The 26,617-nt window shown below is 38.9% G+C and overlaps 16 protein-coding genes across 16 annotated transcripts; 7 read left to right on the top strand and 9 right to left on the bottom strand.

The window, feature by feature from the left end:
- Window positions 1-512: 512 nt before the first annotated feature.
- On the top strand, window positions 513-845 carry HRT1 (SCF ubiquitin ligase complex subunit HRT1; the record flags this gene model as incomplete). The annotated part of the gene is made up of 1 exon (XM_454271.1): window positions 513-845. One exon carries the CDS (start codon window positions 513-515, stop codon window positions 843-845), a length of 333 nt encoding a protein of 110 aa, XP_454271.1.
- Window positions 846-1,193: 348 nt separating this feature from the next.
- PHA2 (prephenate dehydratase PHA2) lies at window positions 1,194-2,129 on the bottom strand (the record flags this gene model as incomplete). Its single annotated transcript, XM_454272.1, has 1 exon — window positions 1,194-2,129. One exon carries the CDS (start codon window positions 2,127-2,129, stop codon window positions 1,194-1,196), a length of 936 nt encoding a protein of 311 aa, XP_454272.1.
- Window positions 2,130-2,515: 386 nt separating this feature from the next.
- On the bottom strand, window positions 2,516-3,472 carry ATP11 (Atp11p; the record flags this gene model as incomplete). Its single annotated transcript, XM_454273.1, has 1 exon — window positions 2,516-3,472. The coding sequence occupies one exon, from the start codon at window positions 3,470-3,472 to the stop codon at window positions 2,516-2,518; it is 957 nt and encodes a 318-aa protein (XP_454273.1).
- Window positions 3,473-3,828: 356 nt separating this feature from the next.
- DAL82 (Dal82p) lies at window positions 3,829-4,656 on the top strand (the record flags this gene model as incomplete). The annotated part of the gene is made up of 1 exon (XM_454274.1): window positions 3,829-4,656. One exon carries the CDS (start codon window positions 3,829-3,831, stop codon window positions 4,654-4,656), a length of 828 nt encoding a protein of 275 aa, XP_454274.1.
- Window positions 4,657-4,673: 17 nt separating this feature from the next.
- Window positions 4,674-7,364, bottom strand: EMW1 (tetratricopeptide repeat-containing protein EMW1; the record flags this gene model as incomplete). The annotated part of the gene is made up of 1 exon (XM_454275.1): window positions 4,674-7,364. The coding sequence occupies one exon, from the start codon at window positions 7,362-7,364 to the stop codon at window positions 4,674-4,676; it is 2,691 nt and encodes an 896-aa protein (XP_454275.1).
- Window positions 7,365-7,676: 312 nt separating this feature from the next.
- On the bottom strand, window positions 7,677-10,013 carry ALR1 (Mg(2+) transporter ALR1; the record flags this gene model as incomplete). The annotated part of the gene is made up of 1 exon (XM_454276.1): window positions 7,677-10,013. One exon carries the CDS (start codon window positions 10,011-10,013, stop codon window positions 7,677-7,679), a length of 2,337 nt encoding a protein of 778 aa, XP_454276.1.
- Window positions 10,014-10,715: 702 nt separating this feature from the next.
- STB1 (Stb1p) lies at window positions 10,716-11,777 on the bottom strand (the record flags this gene model as incomplete). The annotated part of the gene is made up of 1 exon (XM_454277.1): window positions 10,716-11,777. One exon carries the CDS (start codon window positions 11,775-11,777, stop codon window positions 10,716-10,718), a length of 1,062 nt encoding a protein of 353 aa, XP_454277.1.
- Window positions 11,778-12,200: 423 nt separating this feature from the next.
- Window positions 12,201-12,776, top strand: ZIM17 (Zim17p; the record flags this gene model as incomplete). Its single annotated transcript, XM_454278.1, has 1 exon — window positions 12,201-12,776. One exon carries the CDS (start codon window positions 12,201-12,203, stop codon window positions 12,774-12,776), a length of 576 nt encoding a protein of 191 aa, XP_454278.1.
- Window positions 12,777-13,183: 407 nt separating this feature from the next.
- On the top strand, window positions 13,184-15,181 carry SKP2 (putative SCF ubiquitin ligase complex subunit SKP2; the record flags this gene model as incomplete). The annotated part of the gene is made up of 1 exon (XM_454279.1): window positions 13,184-15,181. One exon carries the CDS (start codon window positions 13,184-13,186, stop codon window positions 15,179-15,181), a length of 1,998 nt encoding a protein of 665 aa, XP_454279.1.
- On the bottom strand, window positions 15,168-16,580 carry GAS4 (1,3-beta-glucanosyltransferase; the record flags this gene model as incomplete). The annotated part of the gene is made up of 1 exon (XM_454280.1): window positions 15,168-16,580. The coding sequence occupies one exon, from the start codon at window positions 16,578-16,580 to the stop codon at window positions 15,168-15,170; it is 1,413 nt and encodes a 470-aa protein (XP_454280.1).
- A 365-nt stretch (window positions 16,581-16,945) lies between these two features.
- RFA2 (Rfa2p) lies at window positions 16,946-17,629 on the bottom strand (the record flags this gene model as incomplete). Its single annotated transcript, XM_002999352.1, has 1 exon — window positions 16,946-17,629. One exon carries the CDS (start codon window positions 17,627-17,629, stop codon window positions 16,946-16,948), a length of 684 nt encoding a protein of 227 aa, XP_002999398.1.
- A 610-nt stretch (window positions 17,630-18,239) lies between these two features.
- On the bottom strand, window positions 18,240-20,006 carry KRI1 (Kri1p; the record flags this gene model as incomplete). Its single annotated transcript, XM_454282.1, has 1 exon — window positions 18,240-20,006. One exon carries the CDS (start codon window positions 20,004-20,006, stop codon window positions 18,240-18,242), a length of 1,767 nt encoding a protein of 588 aa, XP_454282.1.
- Window positions 20,007-20,638: 632 nt separating this feature from the next.
- On the top strand, window positions 20,639-21,169 carry VPS68 (Vps68p; the record flags this gene model as incomplete). The annotated part of the gene is made up of 1 exon (XM_454283.1): window positions 20,639-21,169. One exon carries the CDS (start codon window positions 20,639-20,641, stop codon window positions 21,167-21,169), a length of 531 nt encoding a protein of 176 aa, XP_454283.1.
- A 559-nt stretch (window positions 21,170-21,728) lies between these two features.
- On the bottom strand, window positions 21,729-22,826 carry MCK1 (serine/threonine/tyrosine protein kinase MCK1; the record flags this gene model as incomplete). Its single annotated transcript, XM_454284.1, has 1 exon — window positions 21,729-22,826. One exon carries the CDS (start codon window positions 22,824-22,826, stop codon window positions 21,729-21,731), a length of 1,098 nt encoding a protein of 365 aa, XP_454284.1.
- Window positions 22,827-24,048: 1,222 nt separating this feature from the next.
- MRPS18 (mitochondrial 37S ribosomal protein YmS18) lies at window positions 24,049-24,666 on the top strand (the record flags this gene model as incomplete). Its single annotated transcript, XM_454285.1, has 1 exon — window positions 24,049-24,666. The coding sequence occupies one exon, from the start codon at window positions 24,049-24,051 to the stop codon at window positions 24,664-24,666; it is 618 nt and encodes a 205-aa protein (XP_454285.1).
- A 778-nt stretch (window positions 24,667-25,444) lies between these two features.
- On the top strand, window positions 25,445-26,488 carry RPL25 (60S ribosomal protein uL23; the record flags this gene model as incomplete). Its single annotated transcript, XM_454286.1, has 2 exons — window positions 25,445-25,457; window positions 26,073-26,488. The coding sequence occupies 2 exons, from the start codon at window positions 25,445-25,447 to the stop codon at window positions 26,486-26,488; spliced, it is 429 nt and encodes a 142-aa protein (XP_454286.1).
- Window positions 26,489-26,617: the final 129 nt, after the last annotated feature.

Here is a 26,617-nt window from a genome sequence, read left to right on the forward strand (position 1 = left end):
AAATCTTTTATTGAGAGGGATTTCAATACTTTAAAGGACGGTCGAGGTTCCAGTTTATCTTGAATCTGGACAGATTATGGCCACGGAGGTCTAACACAGGTCTGATATCGCCAACACGCTTTCCTGTGTTCACTGATTTATCACTTGTTTCTGTTTGTGCTGGTTACTATAAGTTGGATTTCCATTTCATGTACAATTTCACATCCGGGTAACAAATGTTTGTATTCACGTGATATGAATATCACTCTTGTCTCTCTTTCAACATGAATTCTAATGTTTCTGAACGTTTGGGCAGTTACGAAAGTCCATAGATCCCATTATAGTCCACAGGGTATATCTTTTGTCATTCATAAGACTACTCTATTCGATCATTAATAGTTTAAAAAAAGGTTTTCACACCCGCGTTTCCAAGGATTGAACGACAGTTAGACCTGGGACTTAGAACGTCTGTTTGTAATCTGTTTTAAAGAAGGAAGGATTTATATTTACCAATAGTAGCTGATCGTTAGGAGATGGCCACGGATTTGGGACCAATAGAGGCACAGAGCGGGACAGAGGGTGCTACTGAGTCAAAGCCCAATTTTGAGATAACGAAATGGACAGCGGTAGCTTTTTGGTCATGGGATATTGACGTTGATAATTGTGCCATTTGCAGAAATCATATTATGGAACCATGTGTAAATTGTCAGCAGGAAGCAACTTTCAACTCGGAGCATGAATGTGTAGCCGCCTGGGGTGAGTGCAACCACGCATTCCACCTACATTGTATTACCCAATGGATCAAGAGCAGAAATGTTTGTCCGTTGGATAATAAACCTTGGAAATTGGCTCGGTGTGGCAAGTGAAGATAGAGTGTTAAGCCTACAAAGATGCATTATCGAAATTTAATATCGCTATTGGACTGTTCGAACCGCAAAAAATGTTACTCAATTTAGATTTCCAATGATTTAATACCAAGCGGATAGTGTGGATTTAATATCTACCATTGGGAAGAAGCTTAGATAATCTGGCTTCTGTGTATATATAGTTACGTAACGAGCTTCTAATGGAATTATCGACAGGTTCGATCGGTCCCAAAACAATAGACAGGACAGCGTTGTTCCATGAATACAACTAGGATGCGTACATTCCTCTTCGATTGCTTCGTTTTTAAGATCAGTATTTGCATTTTGTTTCTAAACATAATGCATATATCATGGGATTTGGTAATACAGTGCGTTTCGGTAGAATTTACCCCAGTGAATCCATTTTGCGCAGTTTTCGTCAAACCTTTTCGCCAGAAGTTCGTAATCAGTACCGTAATTGCCATAAAACTCAATAAAGAAGCAATATTGCCATTTTCTTTCTGATTGCACTTGATTATGGAATGGTCTCGAACTGATTGAGCACATATTCAACTTATACTCCCTCAAGACATTTAATACATCTATTAAGGAACCTGGATCATCTTGATTTATCACGAAGGTGACAAAGTTTACTTTCATTTCATCGCCTTTAGGTGGGAGAGCTTGGCTGCCAATTTCGCTAGATTCGTCACGCCTTTTCAAGATCAAGAACCTTGTCGTATTTCCATTGACATCATTGATACCGCCTTCCACAATCGTAGCTTTATTTAGTGATGCACTCGCACGGCTTCCAATTGCTAGAGTTATTTTTCTATCAGTGGCATATTCAGCTATGCATCTTTCCACAGCCCCCGCAGTCGAACTGCAGTCGATCTTGGCGGTCTTACCGTATTTTGTTTCAAGATCACTGAGATAGTCTTTTACTTGGCCCCAAACTTGTGGATGTGAATATATAACATCAACCTTTCTTAATTGTTCTTCTGAGAGCGGTACTGGTGAAATCAAGCAATGGGCAATGTCGACGTATTGTTCACCAACAACCTCAACACTTGGACTTAAATCTGCTTGCATAAAATCTCTGAAAAGATCGTACGTGAAAACAACTTGACCGTTGGTGGAGTTTTCGAGAGGAACTACCCCGTAGTCCATATCTATGTCTGAAATGAGCTTTTCGAAACATGCAGGGATAGATGTCACCGGTATTAGCTCCTCGTTTGGAAATTGTTGGAGTGCTGCTTGATGTGAATATGTTCCCACAGGGCCCAAGAACAATACTTTCGCCATTATAAATGTAGTAGAAGTAAAACAAGGAGATATTCCAACTTCCAGCAAACAGTGTACAATGTGCAACTACTGTCGGGGCTTTGTACTGTTTGAGCAGAACGAATTCAATCGATTCTACTCATAGGTTGGGTCATCGATGCATCCATATGCTCGTAGCACTTCTGGACCACACTTAGTCATAGTGGTGAAATTCATTTTGATGAAGTACACGTGACTAAGAAGAAAGCCATTCCAACGCATGCTGCCCAACCTCGAACCACAGCCTGCTGCTACTCAAAACCGCATGCTGTTAGCATAGATCGAGTATGATGGAATGTTTTCTTTATACAAGCGACATGTATATATATATGTATATAAATATATATAAATGTATTAGGAATCTTCCACTACTCCATAACTTGAGAAAGAGCAACTAATAGATCAACATTGAAGTTTGGAGATCCGTTGGTAAAATCCTTCAAAAGTTGGACCCTCTTTTGGGCAAACCCGGAGTCTTGTCCCATAGCACCATAGAATCTTTGAACGTTCAAAAGCAATAGTTGAGATTCTGGTAGGGAAACATTAGAATCAGATTCAACTTGGCCGTTCATCAATACAATGTTCTTTTCCTTGGCCAAATCCAAGTGGAACTGTAGAGTAGTATGAGGTCTTGCAAATTCTTTGTGCAATTTATACTCTGCTAGAGTAGTCATAATACAGTGGACGGTTTTAGGTCCTACAAATTGCCACTGAATGTAATGCATTTCCATGGCCGGTTCTTGTTTCTCTGCAGATTCAGCAGCAGTTTCTTCAACTGCACGCTCTCTTGGCAAAGGGATAACGAAGAATGGGTTTTCTTTGGCTAAGGCACTGATCTTTTCCCAGATATCGATTGGAACAACAGCGTTCAATACATTGTCCTTATTGGCCCATCTGGCTCTCCAAAGAAATTCGCATTCTTGTTTAGAGAGGTTTTTCACTTTTTCCACATCCAAAAAGCTGTCCAAAGTCTTAAACGGCTGTTTTGGCATAGATGGATCAATCGGACCACGGGACTTAGCAATGTTAGATGACATTTTGGTTCTTTGTTCGTAGTCTTCCAATTCTTTCAGTGGATCAATTCTGTTTAACTCGAGTTTCTTCTTTTCAATTTCTTCTTTCAAAGAATTCTTAAGTTCCTCAATGCTATTAAAACCTTGTTCGCGAGCCTTGTCCAAAAGCTTGTCCTTGTACTGTTGTTCTAATGAATCAGTAGAGTAACTAGAGTTTGATTGGATTGATGACGCACCAATAATACGTTTGAATTGCGTAGCAGATAGTTGCGAGGCCGATCTTTTAACAACACGGGTCCAGCTTTTTATCATGTGTCCGAAAAATTACCTGGATAGATTCACAAGTTGTGTTGATAGGTATCCTCTTTCAACTAGTGAACTTACTCTCTACAGTAACCTATTTCCAGTGAATTCTTCCGTATCTCATTAAAGTTGGTAATAGTAACTTTGTTCCAATATCACTTTTCATAACTTTTAAAGAAAAAGGTAAATTCTAATCAGCGTATACCGGTTCAGATAAGATACATGCAAGAAGAAATTGAGAGGATGAGAAATATGAGTTAGGTGTGACTTGAAACAGTATATTGTCACACTGAATTGCGGTGTGAAGTTATCACACCTTGATACTTCCCTTTTCTGCTACTTTTTAATATCGAAATCTAACCTACATGTCACACATATATTCGCATTCTAATTTGGATGAACTCTTGGTGTCTCTTTTGGGAGAATACAAGCCACATCTTCAAACACATAGCCATAGGATGAAATCATGGAACACTTTGCTCAAGGAGTTTAATAGGCGATCTGGATTAAATTACAGGCAAACTAGGACATTGAAAAGGAGGTTTGATAAGCTTTGTTCTGTTTATCTTAAATATGGTAGCGTGAAGGTAACGAATTTCGAAACCTTCAAACAGTTGGTATTTGAATTCGAGCATGAACGTCAAAAATCTGATAGTACTGCCACTGAATCAAGTAACGCTCTAAGCATGCTGGCGCGAAGATTGGCGGAGACCGGAGAACTGGTCAATTCGAACTCAGACATTGGTGACGATGATGTGTTGGAGGATGATTTGGAAGAGGAAAGGCGGTATGGCGATGAAGCTGACGTTGATAATGGACCGCAGCCTATTTCAGTACCTAGTACAGCTAACTTAGAACCAGCAGAAATAATTTTGGATGATAATGATGATGATCGAACACCTCTTGATTCCATAACGATATTACCACATACTCAAATGAACCGCCTTAGACACCAACAATTACAGGAAAGCCAGCAGCTCAGCGAAACAATACGAGATAATGTGTCTAACTCTGGTAGTGCACAATTTGCCAATACGCCGAATCTGGTGGAACGGAACAACACCGAATTGAGCCTGCAGCAGCAGATCTTTGATTTAAAGAATAGCTTTGACGAATATAAACGAAGAGAACAAGAAACGACACGGCAATTAATGTACAAATTGGATTATATAGTTTCACTGTTGAAAAAATGATGAAGTCATTCAACGCATTATAGGGTTGATTTTAAATCCATAAGACGATCCCAACCGTCAGAGTCCTCCCAGTAATTTTTACCTCGACTCATTAAAGTCTTGATGGACGAACGAGCCTTATACCTCCAATTTTGGCATACGACGTCTCCTGCCCCATGCTTTCCTTCCATTTCACCAAGTGATTCATATGCTGCAACAAGGTCATCGCATACGTCAACACTCTCATTCCAGACTTTCTCATCTATGGTCAAATCAGGATTGTGGGAAATGGCTCTGAATGCTTTTTCGTGACAAGCTAACGCCATCCAAGGTCTTCTTCTCCATAGTTCGACCTTAGCAACAAGTTTCCAAAGTCTCACGGAAGTTGTTACTAAAGAAGGCAAAATATCACAGACAAACTCCAAACAAGATTGTTGATAGTGAGTTAATCTTTGTGATGAGTCGGTTGGGTAATCAGTGGCAACTAAAATCTCAATGAGTTTTTCCAAAATAGGTAGCTCAATGCTCATCTCACCATTTTTGTCCTTTCTTAAGTCAACAAGATTTCTAAACGCAAGTAACACATCTTCCCATTCACCAAGTTTCATAGAGACGATCATATAATTATCCCAGATTCTCCAATTCTTACGAGCATCGGAAGAAATGGCGCGCTTCAAACAACTATGAGCCTCCTTTAATTTATCGAGCTGCACATAAGCTGCGCTCAAATTTGACCACGATAACGAATGCGTTTCGTCAAGAGCCACACATCTTGAAAAAGCTTCTGCTGCCAAATTCATTTTACCACATTCAAGACCAATGCAACCATAGAAGTACCATGTGTCGAAACTTAGTGGGGATATTCTTAGTGAATCATTCAAATGCTTCAAAGCTGCTGTATAGTCCCGTTCCAAGCCAGAGCCCTTGGGGGGGTTATAGTAATACCTTCCGAGTGAGTTCTTTGCATTCACGTATTTCCCAATTTCCCAACTTTTTTCCCATAGACTTGGATCTTGCCTAATGTCACCTAGAATGGAGTAAGCACGAGCATCTTTAGGGTTTCTCTCAATACAATTTACCAGGATTTGTTCAGCTTGTTTTTCATCACCCACGGCTGCATAGCATAATGCGGCTTCGCATGCCATATGCAATCTCTCGTATATTTCAACCGCTGATCTTAGAATACCTAGAGACATGTATTTTTCGGCTAACGTAGCATCAAGAGACCAACGTGGGATTAGTGGTAACTGGTGTATGTATTTCAATCGTTGCTTGGTAGATTCCACGTCACTGGCTCTATCTGGTATCATTTTAGTGGTAATTCGTAAACCCAATTCCTCAACCAATGATTGCATTTGCAACAAACCTCTTTCCACAGTTTTAGCTCTTTTAGTTTCTACGATCGATCTTTCCCATAAGGCACGTGAAAAAACTGTCCAGTTTTTGGCACCGTCTTGATATAGGACTCTCGCTATTAATGCACTGAGCTCTTCTTCCGTTAAAGGGTTGTTGGCGGGCGATGTCTGTCTTATTGTGTATAGTCTGAGAAGTAATTGAATATTATCATATTGACTCAAAGCAGGTTGATTATTCGGATCAAGCTCTTGCAAAGATTGCGGAATGAACTCCTGTCTGATTGCAACAGGGAGAATTTTGTCTTCAAGGAATCCATTTGTGTCGTTCAACTTTTGCTTTTTCACTATCTGTTCATCTATATGTTCATCACCAATGGCTTCAAAATGTGGTTTCTCTAATAGTAGATCCGAGTCCAATTCAAAAGTATCTGGAGACTCAGCCTCTGTAAACCTTTCGTTGTTTGAGTGAGACTTTGCTAGAATAATAAGTCCTGAATGAGCAATCTGTTGAAACTTGGTGCGTTTGGCTTTTGCACCAGTTAAGACGAATTCGAAGTCGGTCAATTTTTTCACCTTAGTTAAGGATGGTAGACATAAATGTTCAGTCTGGACTGCAAGAAGACATCTACAATTTTCCAAATAGTATATGATGTATAGTTGTTTTCTGAACGTTTCGTCAATTTCACTTGGTAAAGCTTGTGTGATGGCATGCGCCAAATCGATTGAAGTCAAAATTGATGAGGCAATGATTGGATGATGGCCATTTGGTTCCGCCACAAGGGATAGCTGTACCAAAATAGCTCTTGATCTCCACCAGTAAGCTAGTGCCGTAGTAGGGTCCATATCTTTGGAAATGGCCACCTGACCATCGTCATACGAATCCAGGCCAAATAAAGTCTTCCCATCTGTTAATTCTTCCAACAAAATCAATGCCAAAATCAAATAGACGGGATCATCGCATAGCTCGTAGGCAGTTTGGCCTGAAACATTCAACAGCTCTGAAAAGATTGAATTCTTAGATTCGTCAATCTGACCCTGGTTGAATAACGTCGCATAAGATGAGGTTGGTGTAGCCTGTCCTGTAAAGTTATTCTGGATAAAGCACTGTAAAAAAGCAATGGCAACGACAAGTGATTCGGAAGAAGAGTGACTCGATAGAACATTTTCATGTGCCCATTGTTTTAGAACATCAATATCACTAGATTTCTCGATTAGTTTACTGTCAATACCTTTTTTGATAGATTTGTTAATTACTTCATGACTGTTACCTGATAGAATCTGAGACGCCGCCCAACATAATGGATGATCCGACAACGATTCAACTACAGAGGGTTCTGAGGCCAGAAGTAAATGGCTATGTAGTAGAACATCCATGTGTATAATTCCTCTGAAAGCTGACCAGTGGTTTCAGTGTTACAAGATTTATAAGCGATACTAATCCATTAGCTTTCTAATCTCATCGTTTCTCGAACGATCTCATCGGTTAAAACTGTCAAAACTTTTTTTTTAGCTTTCTTTCATGATACAGAGCAATGCAGAACAGAAAGACAAATTATGCACGTGATTTAAACTAACGTCGAATATCTACATTATAAACTGATAAATTTTGGTCCATTGAAAACTACTTCACAAGTGGAGTTCAGCCTAATAAAGTTGAGTGATTATCTCCGATAATATTCTAGTAGATTATTCATATCTTCCCATTTTGTTGGTGGAGAAACTGAGCATCGACTTATTGGATTTAGTCGGTTGATTAAATTGGGGATTCTTCAATGATCTACTCTTGAAGTTTATAATAGATTTGGTACCAGACGTTGCCGCCTCGTTCAATGTGGTTGGGGGGTTTATTCTGGAAAGCCAGTACGACGAGAATACTAGGGATCCCGCTGCGAACAAAAATATGAAACCCAAGATACCGAAAAACCAGCCGAAAGTACCTTCACCATCAGGTTGACCAGGGACACGAACATTCATACCAAATAAACCGGTGATAACATTGAGGGGAACAAGCATGGTACCGATCATGGTAACCTTACCCAACATTTCTGTGACTTTATTGTTAGAATTGAAAGATTCCACTTGAAGCTGTGCCAAGTAATTGGCATGGGATCTGGAAAAGATCTTTTCATAAGATGACAAATTTTGGAACATGGTAACGATATGATCTTGAATATCACCAAGGTACATTGCAATATCGGCTCTAGGTTGTTGTCTTTTTTCGATAGAAGGAGCGCTGTCTGGGGGCATCTTGAATTGAAGGTTTGCAATATTCACTTGAGAAGTTAACGCAGGGCCGATGCCATTGATATCGTCCTGGCATCTTTTGGCAAACATTTTGATAACATCTGCTTTACCGCTGAGTAATCTCATTAGTGTCATTGTTTTCCTTCTTCCTTCACCAATTCTCTGAAGCATTACAGCGAAATTCATGTCTCTGGTCATAAACACTGAATCTTCTATTGCATCTGCTTCATATTCGATTGATTGAATAACAGGTGCAAAACTATCTGTGATATCATCTACTAAGGCGTAACATATCCAATCTGAGTTTACGCCGACATAATCTCTAAGTTGTCTCACACGTCTTCTGACATTGGCACAATGTGAGATTGGGTTAAAGTGGAAAGTTAGAATACCGTTCGCAAAAACAACCATATAGACGTTAATGGGCTCTAAAAAGTCCTCCGATTCCATATCATTTTCGAACGTATGGAAACAGATGAAATAATAGTTTTTGAAAAGTTCCACTTTTTCACGAGTTTCTTGCATTCTGATATCTTCTGATGTCAAGGGATGAATTCCAAATGTTTTGGTCAAGCACCTCATTTCCTCATCTGTAGGGCAACTGCAGTCCAACCACCAGGTAGGAGCACCATCATTGAATAATTGTCTAAATGATTGATAAGGCTTCACTAGTGACGAGAGGTCTGGAGCATGCAAAGTTTCAGATACGTCAGAACTAAAATAGGCAAATCTATTGGGTGCATCAAATGGAGTTGTCTGTTCTGGTATTGGAGGAACCGTAGAAGTGTAATTTGAGTTCATCTTTTTGATATCATCTTCGTCATACTCATCCGGCTCAACTTTATTATTACCGAAAGAGATCCCTTGGGCAACAGCTTCTGGTCTAGGAGTATACTTGAGAGCTGCGGATGATGAAGAGGTGGACGAATCTGTTGAAGATGGTGGTTTACCTGAATGTTGACCAAAAGTATTCTGAGTCGTCACAGCAGGGTGGGAATATAGATGGCTGTTGTTTATGGCTTTTTCTTGTGCCGTAAATTCTTCTAATTCATCGAAATCAATACCGTTAATGCGTGTATGTTCCCTTTTTTGAATAGGGAAACACACATCTTCTTCCGTCTCTTGAGACAGGTGTGACACTTGTGAATTATCACTATCGATGGAGGCATTTCTTGTAAGACGACGTCTCAGTTCTCTCGATTTTTGAGAGCTCTGAGACTTAGAGGAGACTGTTCTTGTTAGAGGGTTCCCTTTGATGGAAGTATTGGATGAAGATCTCGATTTCTTCTTGATCAATGGAATACCTAATGAATGCGACCCGCGTCTTGAATGAGGTTGAGAGCCATCAGAATAGGATTTGCTATAATGTGCGGCAGAATGGGAACCAGGCACTTTCAGCTTCCCAAGCTTGCTTGAGTTTGAAGGACCGATAGGAACATACGTATTGGAGCCAGGGTTTGGAAGGCTAAGATCATCATCGGAATCACCATCAAAGTTTATACCAGATACTCCAGTTAATCCTGCTGCTCCTTCGCGGGAACCTGAGCCCGTAACTCCTAGTGAATTCGAGTACGATCCCAAGTTTGGACCCTGCATGGGATTACGCGCAGCTGCAGCCGGTGCAGCCGGCCCAGGATTATGAGAAACGTAGTCATGTTGCTGTCTATGATCATACAACTTAGTATGCTCTTCAGTTTTCAATGACGCCAAAGAATGTGCTGCTGAAGTAGTACGAGAAATCTCGTGTTCTCCGGAATCAACTGATTTATCATCAGACATCTCTGATTATTTCGACGCTTGCCCTGTTAGGCTTAACAGTATAATAAATAAAAAACGTATTCGTAGTGGGAACGTTGAACTTTTCAATCGTGTAACCTTGAGTCTTATCGTTTTAGCTTACAAATAGACAGGCTAGGTTATACTATCACTATAGTGAGAAACGATTTAGGTTGAAACTGCCAAATGCTTAACAAAACGGGCCTTTTGAGGCAGCTAAGTTCGTCACAACTAAAACAGCAAAGAAGGGTGACAGCTAAATCTTGACTATCACACACTTCATATGGTTAAATGTTTGAAGAATTATGTATTTCTTCTAACGCCAAACTATTCCGTGAATGCGTTTCTAAGATGGTAAAGATGTACTCTTCTTTACACCAACCTTTCCATCATTATATCTCATCTCATCTAACATTTCTTATTTTCAAAGAACCGGTCAAAATGTCAAATTTTCTAGTACAAAACTTTCCACACGTGTTTGAGGAGAAGAATAATGTGTCACGTGATAATCACGTTGTTGAAGTCCGTAAAAGTCATTCTCTCAGTTAGAATGGGTACAAGCTACCCTTGGTAGATGGAGATCGGACAAGACTGCATCGAACAGCAGTAAATGTTATCTTGCCTTTGATGTTTACATATTACATGGGCATTGTATACTGTGTCTATGCGATCCGGTTGCCGAGTCTATAAAATGCAGAACTGGAATCATTCCTTAGGTTGAGATGAGGTATCTATCCTTGGAGATGGCGAGAAAAGTGTATGTACGTAGTCTCCCATATTAAAGTTGGGAGTCTTAAGTAAAGATCCGATCTTTGATTGAGAATCGTTGAATTGATCTGATGTCATTGATGAAGCAGACAATCCGATCCTAGATGGGGTTCCAGGCACTAACAGTTGTTGATCATCTGTCGTTAGTCTTCTTCTTGGTGAAGTGAACATGGAAGTCGATGGAGATTGCATCAAATCATGCATGCTGTTAGTTGGGATCATGACTGGTTGTTTGAAAGTCGATTGTGGTGAACTGGACGAGGCTCTCTCTTTCATATGTGACAACCTAACGATATCATTTAACTGTGATTCCGGCCCCACAGTGGTCTGGTTGATGTATGCATTTGATGAAGGTGTAGATGGAATACCATGGTTTATCATTGAGTTCCCATAGTTGCTAGATGCACTCGGCCTCCTTCCACTACTAGAAGGATGGTTAGCCGACGCATATGGACTTGTTGCCAAATACATCAACAGATCCGCACCTTCTTCGTTGAGTACTTTTGAGTCACTGCCCAATTGGGAAGAGCTGGCCTTCGGAGTTGAAGGCACTGCAGGTTCCGAACTGTCGTCCGCCGATTTCTCACCGTTAAGAACTGTTAAGTGGTCCATACGTGTATCCAAATTCTTAGTTTTCCTTTCTGTCGCGTTAAATGACGACGTAAAAGTGTTCCCAGCTGTGCTACCGTCTACAGCATTATTCCTGGAAGGTGGCTTCATAGCAGACCTTCTGGTTGGTGATTCCGAGATATGGTTTGGCTTCGATACTGATCTCGCTCTAGATCTGCCTGCAGACGTTGGAATGTTAACTGAATCGGGACCTGAACTGTTCCCTTTTTTATTCCTGTTCCCCAACGCAACGTTGGAGGGGTTACTCTTCTTGGGCGAGGCAACTTTACTTAGCCCTAGCTTAAGTTTTCTAGCCATCTGTGCCAATTCTGCTCTTTCCAGAATTTTATCAGCAAGCTCCTGTTGTTTCTTAGGAGATAGTGAGGACATTATGGATTTTTGATAGCTTTCCTTTTAATTCCTCCTAAATATACGTGCAAAAATGCGTCCAATTTCTTAGATTAAACCCTCTAAAAATTCTATATCTCCCAATGTATATTTTGGCTAACTTATAACTCTCCAAAAGCGCTCGGTTGGCCCTGTTCCTCTCCCCCAAGCTCGATATAGATCGCGTAAACTTTTATTCTGAAATGGAAATCCTCATCTTCTCACTTCATAGTCTCTCATTTCAGATTTTCTATCGATATTGAAAAGAAAAAAAAGTTAGAAGTGCGATAAAGAGAGAGAGAGGGAAAACTGACAGTTACTGAATGACTCTATGGATGATGATTGATATAAACTGAAAACCAGTATCGCATCAACCTTTCGGAAAGGGAGGCAGTTCAAAGAGTTCAAATTTAAATTTTCTATTACATGATGAACAGATTTGGTTTGGTCGTTCGCAATGCTGCGAAGAATGGAATCAGAATCATAAGACCGGTTACAAAGTCATCGCCTGAAATTTATCGTCCACTATTTAGTCACCTGGTGCGTACTACGTACAATACCAGAGGATTCCATGCGAGTGTGCGAAAGCTTGATGAAGCAGAAGATGCTGCTGCTAAATTCAAAAATTTAGGGTCCATGAAAGTGGATAAACCGATGTTAATGATTGCGTTCACTTGTAAGAAATGTAATACTAGGTCATCGCACACAATGTCGAAACAAGCATACACTAAGGGAACTGTGTTAATAAAGTGTCCTGGCTGTGACAATAGACATCTTATTGCAGACCATTTGAAAATCTTTAACGATAATCATATTACTATCGAGGATATCATGAAGGCAGAAGGTGAGTCTGTCTCATTGACCACCGACGATTTGGCATTTGAAGATATTCCGGATTCGTTGAAGAATGTTATTGGTCACTACGCAAAGGATGCTCCAGAAGAAATGAAGAAAAAACTGGACAACGAAAAAGTGCATCATTTGCCAAGTACTGAGAAATGAATATATACCGAATGCTTGCTCTTACTTCTCCGAAGTAAGAGACAAGGGTTCGTAATCACTTATTTATAGTTTACGAATTTCGTACGAGCTTTTTTGTATACACATATTTTATACTACTTCAATCATTCATGCATTCTTTTTGACGCAAGTGCTTTCACTCAGAGCCATTTTATGGCCTGTTTCTTGTGCCTTACATCGTGAATAGCGAACTATTCTTGACATTTCCGGACAAAAATCGTTAACTTAGAAATTCCAGCTTCTGAACTCTTCAGATTTACCTGTATAGATACGCAAATGAACAATATGTACAGAAAGAAATCTCTGATAACACCATTTGATGATCGACTTGTCAATGGACCTGTTGTATGTTTGTGCAGGCTTACCCGACAGACTAATTGTTAAGCAAAATGAGAGGACTACAGTTGTTTGGAGGAGGAAGTAGGAGAAGTGTTGAAAGCGAAAGGCCTTTATTGAATACCAAAGAGTCAGTTTTAGTGCCTACTGGACCGCACCTTTTGAAGTTACCAGATAAATTGCTGGAACGAATCCTGGAGAATCTTGATATTCCAACATACTTGTCACTGATACAAGTCAACAAGAAGTTATATCAGCTAATTTGTGAAAGGTTTTTATTTAAACATGTGGTTTTAATGAATAAGAACGCATTGTTAAAATTCAACGCTTTGATTGAATGCAAAAGTCTTACTCTGAGAAATGATATCAGTTATCTGGTGAAAACTGTTGAATTCGTGGATCCAGAATATCATGATTCTCTGTTCAAATATAGCAAATACTATAACACTGGGTTTGCGGACACTGTAATAGGTGGCTCGTATTCATTCAGTGAAAGACAGGGACGATCGACAGATATCAGAACATCGTCTAGATCTGCATCCGTGTCCTCTACAAGATCAAGAACTAAACAAGGTGCTTCAGAGGTATATCATCAACTTTCCAAACTTGAATCTAAATTCCTTGACTACACTTACATTGAATTGATGCTAAATATCATAGATTCACTTCCTAACGTTTCACACGTTATTCTCTCTCAGGTGGAGAAGAACTTCAAGATCCCATTATGGTATTCAGTTTTAAATGATGGCTCTAAGGATTTCTTCAAGAAGATTATTAAAGGTCAAGGGTCAATGACAGTAGAGGATTTGAGAACATTTAGGGTTTCCAGTGATTGGATTAAACAATACGAGGAAACATTCCATTCTCTATCTAGATTCAAACGACTATCTATCAAGGCGAAGACTAACCTAGTTCTAAAGCCTAACTTGCTTTGTTGCTTTGGTGTTTTTGATGAGTTAATGTTGGAAAATATCACCATTACTCCTGAATCCATTGATACACCATTGGAATATTTGCCGCTATATATGCGAATAGGACACGACAAATGTTTGGATCTACATCTTCCAGTTCAAACATTGGAACTCAAATCCTGTGTCATCAAAGCTGGTAATGGACTTATGAGATTATTGTACTCGTTCTTTTTCCGTGTCAGAAAGTTATCATTGTTTGATCTTCAAAGTAAATATGATCTCCTTTTGATAAATTGCTTTGGTTCTCTCACGCACCTAACCATAGACTGTAATAGTACATGCTTTGTCAATGTCAAACCTACTGATGAGTCATATTATTTTCCAGAAGAACCTATGCAGGACGATATGGATGATCTCAAGACACTGATAGACCCTCAGAAAGGTGTAAAACTAACAGCACCACCGCCAACTACACCAGTGGTTGTTGTAATGAGCAATGGGAAGTTAATAAACACCGAAGCTAGCACACCACGGAAACCAGCACTTTTAACAACAGAACAAGCACATTACTTTGGATCCTCATCGATATCTCCTTTCCATTCTTATTTCCATCATTTCAAAAGATTGTGGGAACGGATTCCAAACTCAGGAGTACATTTGACAATAGTTAATATCCCCTTCACGAATGTATTTCCCTTAGTTCCTGAACTTGTGTGGGAACGCTTTTTGACTAGTGATCAAGACACCCTCTACGATAATTCAGACGATGAAAATAACCATGAGTTGGACGAGTATTGGTGGGATCCAAAAATAAAAGAAAATCTTGAACGAGCGACTCATTTCAATAATGATATAGACATCTCTGAAGAAGATTTTTCACCCAGGAAATGGAATGATTTCCATAGGATTAACTCTTTCAAGGACATTCCTAATGTCAACGTTTGGTACTTCTTGAAGCTTTTGTCTAAGTTTCAGTCCGTTGAGATTCGAATGTTACGTCAATGGTTGTTCTGCACTCCTCGTACGAGATATGATTGGGAACTCTTATTACGACCTGTGTTAAATGGCAGAGTACCTGTCACAGTGAAGGATAATGCTGGATATTTGTTATATTCCTATGGAAATTCTAAAAAAACATGATTGAAACTATATCTAAAATAAAGCCAAGCACCATACTACATCCTAAGATGAGGTTTGTTCTAGAGAGTCTTAATCCATTTCCTGAGTTTGAAGCCTTTTTTTCTGGTCCAGTTAACTTCACGGAACCTACTTCATTGACAATCGAGAACTTTGGGCTCCTACTTAACTGATTTCCATTTGCATCATAGTATTTGCTATTGCAAGTTAAGTCTGACTTGTCTAAATTCACATATTTACCTTTATCGCATTTAACACCCTTTCTGATAAATTCAGTGGCTAATTTCGGAACTACTTTCGCAGTGATATCCAAATTGGTGTATTTGTTGGTACATGCAGGACTGTTGTTAACTATCCTAGATGTAGACTTGTCTTGACTTATTTTTAAGTCTGTGCTTGTTGGATGTGGTGTTTGCTTGTATTGGTTTTTGAGCGCCTCAAAGTCCTCTAATAGATAAACATCGCCGGTCTCTTCATTAACTGAGACCAAGCCGTAATTGTTTACTTCTTGGGTGAACTCATAAACTAATCCACCACTGAACGTATGATACATTCTATCAGAGTATAATGTCGGTATTTCTCCAAATTTTCTCGGGGTCACTTCATTACATCCAAATTCCGAAAAGAATACTGGCTTAGAGTAGTCTTTGTACGCATCTACCAATTTGTCATATCCTGAGCTTTGGAAATCCTGATCGCCGCACCACTGGTAGGAGTTTACACCATAGAAGTCCACAGAAGAATCATGAGTTCCTTTATCTTCGCATTCCAAATACTTGGATAATGATACTCTATATTTCAAATCATCAGCGGCCGAATATCCAACAGGAATTGCTCGAGGAGAGTGAGCTTTGATGTACCCCTTCATATCTCCCACCAACTGTTTAATATACGGTGGAGATCTCTGAGCAGACCTTTTGTCGTTGATTATTTCGTTTCCTGCAATAAAGCCTAACGTGTTATTATAAGGAATGAATTGTGCAATCAATTTGAAAACATGTTCTAAATAAATTGGATTATAAGTAGTCCAGGGTTCATATCGATTTAAGTGCTGATTTATTAAAGGTGAGTTCACGTCAAGGATTAGATATATTCCAGCACTTGCTAGCATTGTCATACATTTATCATGGTTTAGATCTGGATTTAACGAATAAACACGCACTGCATTGATTCCCAAATCCTGAAACAAAGGTATATCTCTTGCACAAACGGAAACATCTGATAAGGGATCCTTTTCATCTGTAACGTCACTAGATCCACCTGGTTGATAGTCAATACCTCTTATAAAGAATGGTTCATCTGTGACAGAATCATAAAAGTGTTTTCCTCGAATTTCTATGGGGTGTATATCAGCTAAAACAGAGGAGACAAAGAAAAGTACACCTATTATCAATCTATGCATTTTCTTGAATGTGTATGTTTATTTCTAAATTCTGTGTTGATTGTTGCAGGGATATCAGGCTTCACTGAGATTTCTGCATCTTGTATGATTGCAGATATGAATTTTTGTGTTTATATTTCTTATATTATAATCTGTCACTGACGCAGCCAATTACCAACATATATATGAAAAAATAGTAAATAAAATAACACATAGAATAACCGCGTCATCTTAATATAGCTAAGGTGACACAACGTAGTTCAGTACAGATGCCAATGATATATTTGGGATCATAACTGCTGATTCGTCGCCCAAAATGAAAGTACTTTTTTAAAATGATAATTATGATGTTGAAATCGAACTTATACACAAAAATATGTAAAAAATTATAAGATAAAGAAGGTGAACTCGTCGAAGGTAGGGTATATGTAACCTTGTTCTGTTAGAGTTTGACAATACATTCTGACATCATCTTCAATCATGTTCAAAGATTGAGAGATAAGTTTAGTCTGCACAGAGAAAGAGTTTGAATCCTTGCCAGCGCACTGGGCTCTGATAAAATCCAAAACTTTTTCAGTGGCTGATTTTGGAGGCTCGTTATCTTGTACAAATAAACTATTGGTTTCAGTATTAGCTCCGTTAACTGCCACCGTTGAGTCAACACTCAAGTTACCGTTAGCCACAGCAAATGCCTTAATTACCTCCAGGTGATGTGCTAGAATTTCATTGAATGAATCAATATGCTTTACTACAGCGTATTGTACATTCATCTTACCACTGAATTCTCTTAGAGAAGCGTATACCTTGATGTATTTCCCTACCGAGTAGTCTTGTGCTACTTGCGAGTTATAATCACCATTTTGGTCCTCTTGAGAGGCGTGCGACATATCATTGCTATCATTAGTCCATTTTCGGAATTCGATTTGCCCAGTCCCATCTTCAACTGTAAGAGTAACATTCGATGTATTATCAGCAACGTTTCTAATGACACCAACAAATGACACATGGTGAAGTTCTTGACCCATTATAACGTATGGTCCATCTTGAATTTGTTGCTTTGCGGATTGCATCTGTTTAATTGTCACAGGAGTCAAAGTGTTGGCATTTTGTCCACCGGAATTTGGTCTGGAAGATTGGCTTGGATCTGAGTTATCAAATCCACCAGCATTAATATTAGAATATTCATTATATGGATGATAAGCTGGATAAAGGAGGAGTGGTGATTAGTTTTATTGAAAGTGTTAGTAATGGGAACAAGACTGAACCTAAATAAATAGTTTCGGAAAAACATCGTAACGTACTGGTCATTGTGTCAGTTTTCTTTAGCTTCTGTTTATTGACTCCTTCTGCCGAAGATAACCCAGTTCTTGGTTATCCTCCATTGAATATCAGTTTTGCCATTCACAAAGCTCATATCCTCTCTTCAGAAGATTATGAATAAGTTACGCGTTTTCCCTTTCAAAGATTTGGTTCGTGTTTGGCAGGGTAATATAAATAAAGAATTAGTATGGCAGAAATCTTAGCACAGTATACAAGGACAAAGAATAATGCAAATATGTGGCAAGAAAGGATACTGTAACCAAGTTTAATTTCCTCTCGGCAGCAACATTAGGATGGAATTTGATGATTACAATAATATTTATATGTAAGTTAACTAAATAATGCTGAATAAGTTAATCTTTAATCTCTTCTCTTTCTCTTCTTATTCTTCAATCTTTCCTTTTCTTTAGAGGTTTGATGAGCTTCACCGTCGTTCAGAGGAATTGCTAATTCATCACCGGTGAGGCCTTCTTCGGTATTGAAAACTTTCTTTCTCCATTCCCTTAGTCGCCTGCTCTTAGTAACCTTTCTTCTATCCTTTGACGTCAGTTCTTTTGGTCTATATGGTGCAAACTTCTTCAAGCCGATAAACTCATTTAGATCGGCGTCATCAGCTGTGAATATTTCTCGCGTAGTCAATCCGAATGATTCTGGAGACACTTCACGGTATCTAAACTTAACTTCAGAATTTTTCTCTGTCGAACGTCCTCTTTCTTCTTCCACCTGCTCTATGATGTCTACCTTACGTTCGTCGACTGCTTTTTCTACCATCTCATGTAACTGCTTCTTATCTTTTTTTTTGTCTCTCTTCTCTTGTATCTTGTCCTTCTTTGATTTCTTCTTTTTTGGCTCTCCAGAGTCTGATGCCAAGGTCTCATCGTCTTCCGCATGATCCTCGGTTTCCTGTTCAGCATAAAACTCTCCCATGATATCGTCATTCTCATCCCATGTTGGTTTATCTTCCTGGTTGTAGAATTCGTCGTTAAAGATGGTACCGATGACTTCATCCCATTTCCCATCTTCGAAGTTTCCGTTTATTAAGGTATCGGTTAAGGCTTTGACATGCTCTTCTTTGATATCAGCACCATATTCTTTCTTTACTTGCTCTAAAACATCAGTAAGTTGGTTAACCTTTTCCTTCTTTTTCTTTTGGACTGCCTTTTGCTTCTCTTCTTCCTCTTTATCCTTAATAGCCTTTTCCTCATCTCTCTTTCTTCTACGAGATGAGGTTGCAGATCTTCTGAGTGTAGCTTGTGTACGTGCATAAGAAACAATTTCTGCAGCATTTGGATCCTCGTAACGGAAATTATAAGCATTTTCAAATTGCTCGACAGCATCGTCAAAGTCCTCATCTTCTTCGATGTCGGTACCACGACGGTCCAAATTAATCACTTTATCGCCTTTCTTTGGAATCCACGCCTGTTGGTTAACAAACTCCTCCAAAAACTTTTCGTCATCAACTTTTGGATTCGGTAATTTGACTTCGGATTCCCTTTTATTTTGTGGCTCCTTCTTCTTCAAGAAGCCGTCTTCTTCTTCGTCTCCTTCTTCTGCATCGTCATCGCCATTGAACGCATCCTTGATCTCACTCAAAAGTTGGTTTCTCTCTTCTCTTTGATGCGAAGCAAAAGACTGTTTACCATCCACCGTTTCAAATTCCAAATCCTCATCATCATCGGCATTAACGTTACCATTTAAAAGATTCATTCTATGATAATCTTTCAAATAGACGGGTTTATGTTTCTCAGTCTTTGCCAATTTTTCAACTGCCTTTTCGGGTTCTTCGAAAAATTTCACTCCCGGGTTCAATAGTTTATCAGTCTCATTATTTTTAATAGCATCTAAGACTTTTTGAATACCTTCTTCTACTTCTTCAGTGATCAATTCACCATAATCATCTTCTTCTTCTGAGGTCGAACTATCTTCATCGTCATCGTCTACTTCAGCAGGAACCTCTTTAGAAGCAGTGACATCATGCTTTGACCCAGTTTTCACACTTATGACCTCGGTATTCTTGCCTTCAACGTCGGTAGTTGGAACCTTCGTTGAACTGCCCTTCACTGCAACTGACTCTTGCTTCTTGATGGCTTCTCTAGCCTTCTTGGCAGCAGATTTCTTTCTAGGCATTTATGTATAAGAAACTTGGTTCACTTATGTTAAACTGTTCTTTGAGGAAAAATAATCAACAGGATACGATTGCCCAAGTTAAATAGCAATGAAAGCCTCCCTTGATGCTAATCTTTCCTCTTTCTCATTGATACAGATTCGATGAGATGCGATGGGCTTCAGTTTGTAAAACTTTCGCTCCATGGTTTTCGATCAGAACATGATGAAAAAGAAATTCAAACACGTGACCGCTAACGCAGAGAAACAGGTCCTGGTTATACCGTTTGTAGTCTGTGCGCGGACGTCTTTCGAAGGCGCAAGATGTAGGCAAGCCTCAAAAACGGTAATATGGGCTTCCCACAGATAATTGTTGGGTTTAGTACTCAGTTAGAAATCACACAATCGTCGTTTACTCACCTGCAAGCTGAATCTGCAACGTATTATTTGTATCTGCATGATATTCTCCCATATTATTTCATAGGAAAATAAAGGAAATCCAACAAGTGTGAGCTTTAAAGAAGAATATATTTAAAGGTACTAAAGTAAAAGTCAACGGGACTGCTGGCTCTATTTGTTGCTGAACATCTTGTTTTAACTTACAGGGTAAATACAACGGTTATTTTTTAGATTGAACAGCTTACACGCCTAATACAATGGACACCTCACATGAAAGACTGTTTCGTTTGCCCTTCAAGTTGCCAACTTCGGTATCGGCCAAAAAGGTGTGCGTTTATGTAGCTGGTGCCTTATACGGTGCGGGTCTCTGGTCCTTCTTAGATTGTGTGTTGTACTCCAAGCATGCAAATGGTTCAGATTTGCACATTTCATTTATTGACTGGGTGCCAATGCTATGCAGTGTGCTTGGGATGGCAATTGTGAGTTCTATCGAAAAAAATAGATTGCTACAAGACGCTTTATCCTCAGGAACGTTCACCGGATCTCAATCTACTGCATGGCAGGCCAGAGTAGTACTTTTCCTAGGATTTTCACTGTTAGCAAGCGGCATTTCCGGTTCTTTGGTCGTTTTGATTGTTAAGTTTTTATTGAAGGATTATACCTCCTATCCAACCTTAGGAATGGGAATTAACAATGTGCTTGCAAACCTGGCTATTCTTCTAAGTTGCACCATGTTATGGATTGGACAAAATGTGGAGGATGAATATAACTATTCATTGACTCTATGATGTGTCAATGAAACTTCGTGAAGTATCATATTGGATTGCCGTATTTAAGAACAGTGTACAGATATAGCCTTCTGCATGTATACGTATAAATACCTTCCCAATTTTAAAACGTATTAGAAACGGTCAATTATTCCTATGACTCAACAGCCCCTCTATGAGTTGTACATGTCTCATTTTATTATCTCTGGAACACAATTAGCATGAACGGTAACGTACGATAAATTGGTAACGGGCTAAGCCTGGAGTGCTGAATGAAGAATATCGATGTATTAGAAGAGCGTAGAATTAATAATAATAATAATAATAATAATAATAATAATAATAATAATAATAATAATAATAATAATAATAATAATAATAATAATAATAATAATAATAAAATAAAAGATTAAAGGTAAGATAAACAGCAGGATTGAAAAACAATGATGCTGAGAACTGGATTTAGAGGACGTAGAATCATCGGAAAGACTGTCCTTGAGATAGTTTATCGTAGCTTGTGAAATGCATTGAAGTTGATACAAAGGATTACAGAAAGGAAAAAAATGTCAAGAGGCAAGAATCAATCTTGCTTTGGCTGTATCTTTGGAAAAAGGTCGCCAATGACTTGCAATTCGAAATCAGAGAAGTCATAAAGAGGAGGTAAATGTTTAGGTTGTGAACTTCCGCTAGGGAAGAAATAGCGCTCATTTCTTAAATCATCAAAGAATGGATGTGCAAGGATCCTTCTTGGAGAAGCTCTTCTTTCAGGTTCGTATACCAACACACTCATCAACAAATCAACACCATCTGGTCCAGCGTAGCCGAAATATTTCTCGAATCTTGCTTTTGGAGCTCCTTCAAATAATGGCTTGGAGAATAAAGGTCCATTGTACGATGGATTAGAAAAAAAGATGAACCTTTTGTCAGGAGGCCCGAGTAATTTTGTGATTTCATGTAGTTGTAATAATGGTTGATGGCCTTGGAATACTGCTTTACCTAAGAGCATTTCTCCCAATACACATCCTAATCCCCAAATATCTATCTTTGTTGTGTATTGTGTACATCCTACAATCAATTCTGGAGCTCTATAATATCTTGAACAGATGTAACTAATCGATGGTTGGTTCGATTCTAACTTTTTCGCTGATCCAAAATCACAAATCTTCAATATACCCGTTTGTGGATCAACCAAGACGTTTGAAGGTTTTATGTCTCTATGGCATATTCCTAGTGCATGTAGGTAAAGCATACCTCTAGCAATTTGGTAGGCGTATAGTTTAACGTGCTTCAACGGTAACTCCAAGTTATTCTTCTTATATCGTAAAATTTCGTTTTGTAGCATTTCGGGCAAGCATTCCATCGCCAAATGTTGGTATAATTTATGATCTGTTGGTGAGATATGAGTGTAGAAATATTCCAATTTGACAACATTTGGATGGTCCGCAATTCGTAAAATCTCTAACTCTCTAGATTTATACTCAGTCTGAGCAGGAACCTTCTTAATGGCAAAAGGACCCAACCACTTCTGATTATCCGGTGTTAGGTAAGCTTGCACCACCGTGCCAAATGCACCTTGCCCAATTCGCTTATATTCCTTTACGAGCATTTCTCGCTTGACATTGGATTTATTACTGATGACATCATGAGCCACGTATTCATCTAATCTTTGCATAGACATGGCGAATCGCAATAAGGGGAAAGAAGACAGATAGTAACAGATACAAAAGCGATGCGATATCTATCGAATAAGAAAAAAATTACCACTTTTTGTTCGTTGTATTTCGCTCAAGTCTTCAAATTACAAACTTCAACCGTTATTTTGCAAGCAAACCTTAGAATATAGATATGTTCCTAACGGATGTAACGTGGATGGTTCAGGAAAAAAAGGGAAATATTGAATTGTAATGAATCAATAAAATCTGTATTAAATGAATTGATGAAATGAAATCGCTAATATTAATAAAAGCAACACAACAGGGGGAAAACACTCTTACTCAAGCAAGTCAATTAGTCCCTTGCAACAAGTGATGCAGCAGTGTCTATAATGTTTCTTCGCAGTAAATTCTTCGCGCTGCAATCGCTCGGCAAATTCAACAACTAGAAGTTCCCAGAACTTAAACGTTTGAGCACCCTTAGCAGTGTTGTGTCCGTTATCAGAGACCCTATTTGTTACTTTGAAACAAGGTTCTGGTTTATTTTTTGTTTGTTTTTTCCTAATTTCCTAAAACTAAAATTGATTTTCATATTCGGTTTTCCAAGAATCTGATATCAATATGACTGACTGACTACTGACTGAGTTACACAATTATTGATAAAAGCGATATAAAAGACGTTCTAATTGAGGGAACGTTCCAAACAAAATTTAATTCTAAGATCTCCCAGAGCCAGCTTTTATGAAGTTCGACTCTGAGAGTACTACACTCTCTCTAGATATGAATGCACAAACGAAGTTAAATTGGCATTTATAGCATTAATGAGGAATTACTCAGGTTCAGGTCCTATATCCTCCACCTGAACTTTCTCTTGATTGTAGCATCAAGTTGTAGAAATGGTTTGGGGAATGCGAGGTGATCTTCGCCAGTCTGCATATAATATTTCTATCAAATGTTTACCCCATCGCATCTCGGCACTCTTTATCAACGTGATATCTTCCGCCAGTGGACTGCAGGCACTTCACATTAAAGGCTAATCCTTATACACCGGGTAATGACAAGTTAGTCACGTGTTAATGCAACACCGGGTAATGGTTTATGAGCATATCTTGAAAATGAATTGGGAAAACAGAAGATATTTAGAGTTTGCATTTCATAGAGGAATACTATTCGTCTGAGTATGGAGACCTGCATTCGAGAAAGACACAGGTTGTGGTTAATATAAATCGGCGTCGAAAATACACCACGATGCTGAGAACATTAGTGAGACTGTTCAGCTCAACGGCCAGGACAAACCAAGATGTGGCTTCCATCTTATTTTCATCTGTCAAAGGATCAGAAAAGGCTCCAGTGATGGAAGACACCAATGTTGTCCAACCTAATACTCTTCGTGGTAGCAATAAGAAAGGGAGAGTCGATGAAGCAGTGATAAAATATATATTGAACTGCAGATTCACTAAGAACAATACACATTTCACATACAGTGCCGTAATGGAGGATAGAAACTTTTTGGCGAACAATCCACAATTATCCTACAACGAAAAATATCTATACTATTTGAAACTCCCACAACAGGTCAAATTTCATTTATCTACTGGTCATTTAGGGTTCCGTAAAGCTGCCCGTGGTGAATATGAAGCCTCATTCCAAACAGCAACTAAGTTATTTGAAACTCTTTATCAGAAGAAGCTACTGGATAAGAATATAGAAATTGTTATGAGAGACTTCGGTAAGGGAAGAGATGCTTTCATCAGTGCATTGAACGGTAAGGAAGGAAACCTCATCAGACGTCACATATCTAGAGTAGCCGATGCTACTGAATTGAAATTCGGTGGTGTGAAGGCCCCAAGACCAAGAAGATTGTGATTCGGTCTCTCACCATTTCATCTTTCACTAATAGTCTCTGTGTATAGACATGAATTTGGAAAATAATTCGGTATAATAACAAATAATGCATGTATATAAATTTAACGTAACGCACCAGAATTTTCGTTTAAATACATTAAGACAGCAATTCGAAGTATGATTTCACACAATTATGACATTGCTCATGCCTTATAATCTCTGGATGCTAATTTCATCGAAGATTTAAAATTTTCCGGAAAGTAGCGGGACTGTTTTGTGGATGCACGGATTTGGCTTTAGATTTTTTGTAAAAATTGTTAGGTATTTTAGTATTCCATTTTAGGTAATTAAAATTTCAATTGGAGGTTCTAAAAAAAGGAAAGGCAGAGGAGGCGTTCCGGCTGCCAGGTTCTCACCGTTCTCCTTCTGTCGCTCCGTTCGAGTCTAGTCTTCCCAGCGAGAGGACTCTGATTCTGCCCACTCTCCCCTCTACTCGCACTGACATTCTGAGGTGCGTAGGCAGGAACTGCTGTCCATCCAGCCTATCATCCATTCCTTCCCTGAGCCTGGAGCCATATCCTGTACCTGCAAATCACAGTGCGATTGTGCTACCTGGCCAGGGATACCCTGTTCGTGCTGAATATTCCTTTCGACTACGGACAGTTTCGCTTGCGACCTTGTATCTGTATTGTTTCATCAAAAGTAATATTGAACGTTTTAAAGAATATTTCAATATCATTCGGTATTAGAGTACACTTGATTAGCATTCAAAGAGGCCGCACACAACCAAGACACAAAAATGGCTCCATCTAGTATGTTACTGAGATGCGCAACTGAAAGCTACATGCTGATAATGGTGGGATAACGACTTACCGCGGGCTGAACAAGTGAGAATGAAGATATTACCTTGAGAGTGTAATTACACACCTGTGGGAGCAAACGAATGGTAGAATAAGTACGCTAATGAGAAACCAACAATACGATCTGAATAATTGTACATGATATTACCTATGTGTGAACCTGTCATGAAAGCGGATGAACATCAAATGAAACGATGAACACAAACACGCTGCAATGAGAACATAAAGTACGAGTTATCAGCCTTTTAAATGATGGTTAAACAACTACTATTTCGATTAGATCCTTAAATTGGAATACTTTATCATGATACGTCGAAAAGTTACGATGCGTAGTTATACGGTTCATCGGTGTTTATGAGTTAAGTTTTTTGAAAACATGTTAAAAGGCCCACTCGACGCTTTCCCTGTACCGTTCAGAGCATAAAATACACCTTACATTTAATACACTTAAAGTCAATTCTCTAGTTTTACAGAAGAAAATCATGCCGTTATCGAACTAGTTATCCTTCAATCAACATTTAAATCCAGTTTTACTAACAAAATTTCCTATTATTATTTTTTCCACAGCTAAGGCTACTGCTGCTAAGAAGGCTGTTGTTAAGGGTACCAATGGTAAGAAGGCTTTGAAGGTCAGAACCTCTGCTTCCTTCAGATTGCCAAAGACCTTGAAGTTGGCTAGATCTCCAAAGTACGCTACCAAGGCTGTCCCACACTACAACAGATTGGACTCTTACAAAGTCATCGAACAACCAATCACTTCTGAAACTGCCATGAAGAAGGTTGAAGATGGTAACACTTTGGTTTTCAAGGTCTCTCTAAAGGCTAACAAGTACCAAATCAAGAAGGCTGTCAAGGAATTATACGAAGTTGATGTTTTGTCTGTCAACACCTTGGTTAGACCAAACGGTACCAAGAAGGCTTACGTCAGATTGACTGCCGACTTCGATGCCTTGGACATTGCCAACAGAATCGGTTACATCTAATCATTTTTAATGTATACATATCAACTGAATAAATCGTGTATTTCAATTAAATCATTTTAGTTTCAAATAAAGAAAAGAATGGATTTCATTAAAGCTTTTGAGAGCTATCAATGTATGAGACGTTAACAG

Source organism: Kluyveromyces lactis (assembly GCF_000002515.2).
Source record: "Kluyveromyces lactis strain NRRL Y-1140 chromosome E complete sequence".
Classification (NCBI taxonomy): domain Eukaryota; kingdom Fungi; phylum Ascomycota; class Saccharomycetes; order Saccharomycetales; family Saccharomycetaceae; genus Kluyveromyces; species Kluyveromyces lactis.